The 9550-nt window shown below is 43.5% G+C and overlaps 1 protein-coding gene across 1 annotated transcript in view; it reads left to right on the top strand.

The window, feature by feature from the left end:
• The window catches only part of syt6a (synaptotagmin VIa), a 67802-nt gene that overhangs the window by 48274 nt on the left and 9978 nt on the right, over positions 1-9550 (top strand). Inside the window, exons 2-3 of the mRNA XM_061075148.1 lie at positions 4469-4859; positions 6143-6704. Coding sequence (XP_060931131.1) covers positions 4469-4859; positions 6143-6704 — 953 coding nt within the window. The remainder of the gene's footprint in view (positions 1-4468; positions 4860-6142; positions 6705-9550) is intronic.

The following is a 9550-nucleotide window of genomic DNA, read 5'->3' as shown; positions in this document are numbered from 1 at the left end:
AATGGCTTTTATATCACTCTCTATTTCTTTAACGTTCACGCCCAGGCCCTCCGTCAACGTCTCGCTATCGCTGCATCATTAGCTCGCTCCATACGTCTCCTCCACGCCGCCAGGCACAGACCAGACACACGGGGAATTAGCAGCGTTTCAGCTGCAGTCGCCGAGGTAGAAATGGCGTATTGTGGAGCTGCAGTTCTCTCATTAACCTTATCACACTAAACAAGACGGGTGGCAGGTGCACGGGTCGCTCGCAGCCGCTTGGATTCAAATAGAAAAGCATCAAACGCTGAAGGGAAAGAAAACCTCGTCTTTTTATACCTTTATGAGTCACAGCAGCTGTCACGTCGAGTGCAAGAGTTGATAAAGTGAGAGTTAATGAAGCTGGGGCGTGATTCTGCTCTGGTGCTGTGAACAAGATGCTCACAGACATTTCTTACTGTCATTAAAGCGCCGGGGTTTCTAACCTGTGACGTGCACGTGGAGGCAGCTGCTGCGAAAAAGGGAAGTTAGTTTTCGAAGTTTTTACCTCTTTGGCTTTTAATCTTTTGTTTGAGGCATAATTCAGTCCAATCAGTGTCTCTTAGAGTTAATAATCGCAATATTCATGTCAAATTAAAGCCCATAATTCCACTTAAAAATCATATTTGAAATAAAGGACATCGTCACGACGCCAGAACTTGTTTGAAAGGTTTTAAAGGAGACATATTTTGTATTTTTTTCACTTGTAGACACACCAGAGGTAAGAACCTGAAAAAAACATCAAGTTTTCTTTGAGTTTTGTTCCGTATCAAATGAATCCAGTGATATTTGATCGTCACGCTGCAATCAGGAACTCCTTATAGCTAATTTGATATTATTTAAAGGTGCTTATTTGACAAAAAACTATCTATTCTAGGCTAAGTATAAAGTTTGAGGCCCTAACTTTTAGTAATTTACTAAATCCGTGACAATATGATCCCTTCTTGCTTCAAATCCCCCTAAAGCACTCTGGAAACTGAGGTCCCCGAAGCTAGAACATAATTTGAGTATCCATCAAACATAATTAAGTTCAACGAGAAGAAGCCGAGGACTGACAGAATCTGTTCATGTCCGTGGGGAGTCGGTTCTGTCAGAGCCTGCGACCCCCCCCTCGGTTTGACGGCTGCTGCCGCTGAGGGACACGAGCCAAGAAAGTTACAAACTCAAATACACATTTCCTACCTGTCAACACACTGCGAAGCGACAGATTGTCACCACGGGCGTGTGCTGGTGTATTCTCGGTGCACGGAGCCGGGGTCGAGTTCAGACAGTCCGGTGGAGATGGAGCTTTGTGGAGAGCCGTGTGAAATTCAAGATGACACAGAGAAGCTGCAGGGCCGCGGCCGGCTGAGAAATCCTCCTCAGGCATAAATCCCCCAGACTTGAAATCCTGTCCAGCGCTCGGCTAAGCTATAAATTTGCCTTAGTGGACACTCGCATTTAGTCTGAATTTTGAAACGTGAAATCTCATTAATTTGTGCAACATGAGGTGGAAAATGTTTGAGGCCTTTCGGTCATTTGAGGAGAGTTTAGACCTAAAAGCAGTCGTCACACCAGCATTTATATAAGTGAGTTTTTAAGACACATCTGAGTGTTAAAATTGACTTTACTTGCATATTTTCCCTTTATGCTACTTTATATTTACCAGTGCAGTTCTGTGTTGATGCTCCGGAGCTACTTCAGATTTATTCCTTGGCATCAGTGAGTCGTCTTCTACAATCTATTGTCACATTTTATTGTTTCTGTGCTGAACGTTGTGTACAGAGCTTTTTATAAAGAGTTGGAAAACTTTGTGTTCATCCCACCTGGTTTGTCTGCAGTGAAGATTTTAAAGTTGTGTGTTTATATCAAATTTGCTTTATTGCCATTTGGACAAAACGAACAACACTGTGCTTTTTAATTTGCAGACAAAAGGCCAAAGAGGAAGTGATTTTTGTTGGTGTCATGACAGAGATCATCATCCGTGAACGTCTGTGTCCTATATGGTGAAATTAAATCAATTAAAATAATCAAAATCATCCGGAGGGACAGATATTATTGCTGACGTGCAAAATTTGACCTCGGTTTTACACAGAAGACTTGAGACGACTTTATATATATTTTTAAATATATGAATCACTGCGACAGATCAAAATACTCTTATTACTATTATAGTACTATATCATTTCAGTCATAGCAATAAAAATACTACTTAAGTGAAGGTGGATTCGTATTATCAGCCCAATGTTCTAGTAGAATACAACAAGGTCACATTGGCTGAACTATTAAAATTATATGACCATATTATATATGTAATGGACTAAAATGTACAGTAGATTATAAAGTAGAAAGTAATTGAAAAAACTGCAGTAAAGTACAATTATCTCTCTACACCAAGTACTGATAAAAACCAACCCAATATTTTGAATTTAATATTTCTTCTACTAAACTCAAAGACTGAACATTTCTCCCTCGGCTGTCGAACACAAAACAACTTATCTGATTTCCCAGATAAACAATAAATCATCTGAAAACCCGACGTTGAATAAACAACTCTTCTCCTCAGAGACAGTTGATGCTCGTGTTTTACTGCAGAGAGAGAAAAGGTTGAGGCAGGTAAAAATTACAAAAGTGCTAATTCAAACACATGAGAGAGGCCAAGGGGAAGTTTATTCAGTATAAGATAATTCATAGATTTTATTTCACCCCCTCAAAACTGCACAGAATGGGCTTAATAGGAAATCATTTATGTTGGAAATGTCAGAAGGATATAGTGACAGTTTTGCATGTGATCTGGGGATGTAAGCTAGTGTACCCATTTTGGGAGAAAGTACTGGAACATGTGAGTAAATGGCTGGGGGTGGTGGTACCTGTATCACCAAGACTGTGTTTGTTAGGGGATCAAACAGAAATTCCAAATATATCTAAATATGATCGGGTAGTTTTGAAAGTCGGGATGGTCACAGCTGCTCAAACGATTCTTAGAGTATGGAAAAGTACAGTTGCCCCAGATGTTAAAAAATGGATGGAAATTATGTCAGAGGTTGCATCTTATGAACGCATGTTGGCTAGAATGAACAATGAAGAGGAAGATTTGAGGAGGGCCTGGGACCGTATTTTTTTGTAGAAAGGGCAAATGGAAAAATTTGTAGACATGGTGCCGGATGTACATTCTGGTTGTTTCAAGAAAAAAAAAAGAAGAAAATATCGATTTGCAGGAGGCCTTTGTATATATGGTTGTATGATGGGTATACTGTCTGTTGATGCTGTTATAAATGTTGTTTTTTGAGTTTGATTGTATGTTTTTATATACATGAATAAATAAAAAACTTTAATGACAAAAAGAAAAGTGCTAATTCAAGGTTCCCCGAGGCGACCACCTGTTATCTGTGGAGAGTTCGGCCCGGAGTTAAGCTCCTCCTCCTCCGAGAGGCCACCAGTTACTGTAGATAAATCTGAGGAAAACAACGCTCCAGCAAAAAAATGTAATTCAATCCCGGTGTGTGTGGAGAAAAACACTCTGAGTATTAGCTGGTGAAAATATATTTACTTTAAAATCAAGAGTGGAGCGACTCGATCCCAAAAGGCCGGAGATTCAGAGCTGTGTGTTTTTTTATTCTGTGTTTGTTCTTTTTTTTACCCATGAATCCTCTCAGAGTGCTCGTCAGCATTCTTCCTCTGTGTCTCCAGGTCTTTGTATGCGGCTTTCCCCCCCCCCACTCCTCCCCGAGGAAGAATATTCAACATACAGGAAAAAGAAATGAGTTTGACTGAGCCGAGCCCTTTTTTGTTTATCTGCCTCATGTTGAAAATACCAGACCAAGCGTTTTGATATTTTGATATCTTTGCTTGTTTCTTTCCTTTTTTAACTGTTGGTCAAATGATTATTTCTTTTACTGCGATAGAGACGACTGTGTGTGTGTGTGTGTGTCTGTCTGTGTGTGTGTGTGTGTGTGTGTGTGTGTGTGTGTGTGTGTGTTTTGACATCTTGGATTTATTCCCATGAGCCTTGTTTCTTATTCAAACCGATGATATCATTTGCTTGTTTCTTTCCTTTTTTAACTGTTGGTCAAATGATTATTTATTTTACTGCGATAGAGACGACTGTGTGTGTGTGTGTGTGTGTGTCTCTGTGTGTGTGTGTGTGTCTGTGTGTGTGTGTGTGTCTGTGTGCGTGTATGGCTGCACACGGTTGAATTATGTTTACATTATTATGCTACTATGCTTTTCTTATCCCTTGGCTGAACTGCAGACTAATGGAGGTTGCTGTATTATTTATGAAGCTCATCTCTCTGTTCACTTGGCTCACTGTCCTCAGTCTCATATATAAAAAGCATTTGCAGAACTCCCTCTCTAATCGAATGTCTCTCTCTCTCTCTCCTTCTCTCTCCCCCCTCTCGCCCTTGTCATCACCATCTGTTTGTCCATATTGTGTGATCCTGTGCTCCTGGGCCCCCCCGCCCGCCCCCAGCAGCTCCCTTCGGCCTCCTGCCCGGTGTGTTTGTGCTCTGCGGCCTGGCTCTGCTGGGCCTCCTCTCGCTCGTCTCCTGGAAGCTGTGCTGGCTGCCTTGGCGGACGAAGGCCCACTTCCCCAGTCCGTCGCTCGCCCCGGCCCGCGGCCCACCCCGCTGCCCCTTCCCGCCGCCTCCCCCCTCGCCCAGCTCCCAGCAGCCGCCAGTCACCATGGCGACCGAGAAGGTGAAGGACCCCGTGGGCTCCATGGGCTTCCTGGAGGCTGCGGTGAAGATAAGCCACACATCTCCTGACATCCCCACTGATGTGCAGCTCTCCATGAGGGAGCACTTCCTGCGCCGCACGCAACGCATGCAGAGACAAGCCACCGAGCCGACCTCCTCCACTCGGTCAGTCACGTGCACTGTGTGTGTGTCTGCGTTGTGTGCTCATCCATGTGGAAACAGGCGTCGGGTCACATACACACATGCCTGTATGCACACGGATTTAGTAAAACCCAACAAATACATTTAATACATCATTAATGAGGGGAGATATTTTCCATCCAGGCAATTTACTTTCTAGAGTTAATTAAAATAAATACTGTAGATTGTGCTGCTCTCTGCCTCAGAGGCTTCTCTTCGCAGGTCATTATTGTGAAGCTAATTACAAGCTGATGGCTTCTTTATGAGTATTAATTAAATTTAGTGGATATAGAGAAAAAAAACGTTTGCTTTTGCATTACGAGCAGAACTTCTGCACACTTTCTTCAGGGTTTCACATGTGAAGAAGGAGATTCTGCAGTCAGACGCGTTTACATAAACACCAGCACATCAACAGAGGCCTCAGGCTTCATCACCAGAAGATCCTGAGTCTCGTTGACATCTTGTCTCCTGAGATATTTATTCTTTGAGGATATCAGTTTGTTTCTTTTTGCTTATTTCATTTTTTGTGCAAACCACTCACACACGGTTAAATCCTCCAGATAATCTCCTGCTGTATTCTCACGTTGGCCCATTCGAACATTCGGAGAATATCCTGTGTTCGATGAAGGTCAAACAGCAGCTCATGTTTTTAACGTGTTAATAATACGTTTATTCCCGTGTATAACCGTTATCCTCCTCTGTCTAAAGCAGCAAAATCCTATTCAAGGTCCTGAAACAACAAAATACTCAGTCACCACTGTCTCCTCATTTGATTCTCACTGGAAAGTTTTTCAACCTTTATTTCCCTGACACAGCCTTACTACTATAAGTTATTGTATTTTCCCTTTCGTCAAGCAAAGCCCCAGATAACATCAGGGAACAGCAAGGAAACGCCTCTGCTGCAAATCAAACAAATCCTAAGATTTATATACCCAGTATATTATAAGACTGACGTTAGAACAGAGAAGCTTTCAAGGGTAAATGTTTTCATGCATTTTTAAAAACAATATTAAAACAGGCCACAGGGCAAAAGTTATTTCCTCCCACTCAGGAAATAAGTCGGCTACCGTCGGCTGTTGTCTTTGTTGACAAATTGCATTTTTTACCCGAAGATGTGAGGATACAGGAGATGATCAGTCGTTCTTTGTCAGTCGACCCTCAGATTCAAAGCCAAGCAGAGTTTCCTCTTCACCTTCACTACAGCTCCTCCACACTAACCACCTTCCCCCCCGTCACTCTCCTTCTCTTTGCTTCTTCTGTCCCTGCAGCCACAACTCATTCAAACGACACCTGCCCAGGCAGATGCAGGTGGGAAGTTTCGACCTGGGATGTGACTTCATGATGGACAAAGAGGAGAAGCCCACCAGCATCGGCCGCATCCAGCCGGAGCTCTACCAGGAGAAGACCCAGGAATCGGAGGAAACGTCCAAGAACGGCAGCAGCAAAAACTGTGGCAGGATTAACTTCTCCCTCAAGTACGACTATGAAAACGAGGCGCTGCTGGTGAACATCCTGAAGGCTCTGGACCTGCCGGCCAAGGACCTGTGCGGCACGTCCGACCCTTACGTGAAGGTCTACCTCCTCCCGGACCGCAAGAAGTTCCAGACCCGCGTCCACCGGAAAACCCTCAACCCCACGTTCAGCGAAACCTTCCAGTTCCCCGTGCCGTACGAGGAGCTGGCCATCAGGAAGCTGCACATGAGCGTCTTTGACTTTGATCGGTTCTCCCGGCACGACATGATCGGGGAGGTGGAGCTGGACAACTTGTTCGAGACGTCAGACCTCTCCAGGGAGACGAACATATGGAGGGAGATCCAGTACGCCACCAGTGTAAGAAACCATCGTCTCTTTGTCTTCTACATTCAGTATCAACTAAAAGTTTGCACATAGAGCCCGATATCTTCAGTGACCCGTAGGTCTCGTATTGACTGGTAAGCTCCAGTGCACTTACTGATCTATATATCCTAGATTCACTGATTCATTAGCTGGCTGATAAAAACTGAGCCTTTCACAGACAAACTGGTGCTTGCCGATACGAAAACCTTTATTATTTAAAGAATTAACAGAAAAGGATTGATGTTGCAGTGGCAGTAAACCTGCTTGTTTGGACTGGGCTGTTTGTTTGGCCTGTGGTGATGCTGGTTCTGGTTTTCTTTCTGAAACTGTAAACCTGACCTGCAGTAATTGAGTCCCAGCCGCCCAGTCTACCCAGCGCTGGTCACCTGTTCATTCAACGTTTAGGAAAATTTAATATATCATGTGTACAAATTCAACCCCTCACTTCCCTGGATCGAAACACATGACAAGTGTGAAGCTGGTCTGATGAACGGTTCTCGAGATATACGAGCAACATACAGACTAATATTCAATATGTTGCATTCAAATATTTGTTTATTTTCTTAATTGATTTCTTAGTTCTATACAATTAAATCTTAGGGATCATTGCCATTACTCCCTAATATTTGCAGCGTCCCACAAAGGTCCGTATTGGTCGGGCTCTAATACAAACTGTAAATATCTTCATAAATTCTCACTCTTCATTTATTAATTTATTCTAAGTTGATTGAAAAGAGGAAGCACAAACTGAGTTGTTGGTATTGTGGACATGGAGCCGAGGAGAGTCGGCCTCAGTCGGGTTGTGGTGCTCCATCACTCTGATGTGTGTGACCGGCAAATTGAATCTTTATTAGCGTCAAGGCAACAGGCTCTCGGTAACATAAAGTGAGCAAGTGTGTGTGTGTGTGTGTGTGTGTGTGTGTGTGTGTGTGTGTGTGTGTGTGTGTGTGTGTGTGTGTGTGTGTGTGTGTGTGTATGTGTGTGTGTGGGACAAAGAGCCAGTCTGCCGAATCATGTGGAATAATTATGTAAATGCAGGGAACAATATGTACAGCAGACGTCTTCATGCTCGGTGGCTCGGCTCAGATCGGCTCGGCAGGGAGAGGGGGGTGTATCTACTCCCACGTAGAAGGAAACAAGAGTCGGAGGCGTCAGATGGATGGGACTTTTGGAGGGGGGGGGGGCACCTGTACACTGTTGCACCACCCGTAGTTTCAGGTGCAGGTTTGGTGGTTTGGAAATCCTGTTGGTTTTTCACTGCTGCTCTATTCATTCATTTCACGTGAGCCAGGCTTGGTGAAACAATTTAACTTTATTTTCTGTGTCTGCAACAACAAAAAGAACACAGTCATTCAGTGCTGGGGAATCTGCATCTGGCTAACACGTGATCGTATAGATTTACAATTTACTACTACGAACAACATACCTGCAACAAAAAAAAGGACACAGTCATCTATAAAAGAAAAGTTACAAAACCTGCATTTTATTAAACACGTTTTAAACACTAAATTAACCAATTTAAACTAAAACACTGACAGACAGAGCGACACAACTTACTCAGTGCTGGGGAATCTGCATCTGAGATAAAAAAAAAGGTTGCGCCACACCTAATCCCCAGAAGTTCCCGTTGTGGGCCTTCAAAATAAGATAAACACGGCAAAATAAAAGAAATACATAAAAAAAACTATGACTGCAGTTACGAGTTGGACAGTATTTTAACTATCAACATATCTACACCGTTACACAGGCGTGAAGCAAAAGAATGAGTCGAGCGCTGAAGGCTTGGATCCACCACGCTGATTAAAAGGGTGCATTTGATATGCGTGAAAGGAGCGGGTGGGGTGATTGTATCAGGAGACTTGAGTCGGGGGGGTTTCCCTCAGATCAGAATCAGTCCCACGAGTGTTTCCTACCCCTTCGTTCAAATAGGGATCTGATCTGAGGAGAGTGGAGCTGACAGGTGTGGCACTAACACTAACACACGCTTCACTCTGTTCAGAAGTCGCTCAGGAGGTCGACGCCTCCTCGTGAACCCGATCGTCCTCTAGCAGCAGCAGACGCTCAGGAAGCCGACGCCTCCTCCTGAACCCGATCGTCCTCTAGCAGCAGCAGACGCTCCGGCAGATCACGGCAGGAAGAGAGCAGCACAGGTGTCCTTGATAAATTAGGAACGACAACATTCTGCTCAGGTGAAGCGGTTCCAGCTCCCGTGGCGTCGCCGGCTCGGCTCGGTGTTAACACCATGTGACTCAGCTGCTCTGACAAGGTCGACGCTCAACCCCACACTCGCTCGCTCGTCGGGGGGGATGTACTGACAACAACAAACTAAATACTTCAAATATAATAATCCTTCAAATATTCACTTTACACCCGCGTTTACATCAACGTCAGATTATAACTTTTGATGTGATTTAAGGCTCATTTAAGCTGTGAATATGTATAAGGTTGCAAAGATTGACTTTGGTCTCGCTTGAACTATTGGCTAATGTTGTGTTTCTTGCTTATTCGCAATTTTTCAGAAGTCGAGTACGAATACAGACCAAATAAACAAAGAGTACGGACATGATGCTACATCGGTTTCTGTATTTCCTTGAGTATAAAGTAGTCTTAAAGCTGAAATATCTGACATTTGAAAAGTACTTGTACAATATCTACAACATTGTGAGATTAGTATTTAAGTGTATAAGTATTAACACCCTCAAAGAGATGGTTAAATTTATTACAGAGTATTTAAAAGCCCCTAAAGTCCTAGAAGTTGATATTTTTCTACTTTACAGGCGCAAGATGAATACATATCTCCTGTAGGGAATTCAGAGGCTAGGTTCCAATCAACAACAAAC

The sequence above is a fragment of the Limanda limanda genome, chromosome 7 (assembly GCF_963576545.1).
Source record: "Limanda limanda chromosome 7, fLimLim1.1, whole genome shotgun sequence".
Taxonomy (NCBI): Eukaryota; Metazoa; Chordata; class Actinopteri; order Pleuronectiformes; family Pleuronectidae; genus Limanda; species Limanda limanda.
The sequence above is the reverse complement of the archived record's forward strand: the minus strand, read 5'-3'. Positions and strand labels throughout refer to the sequence as shown.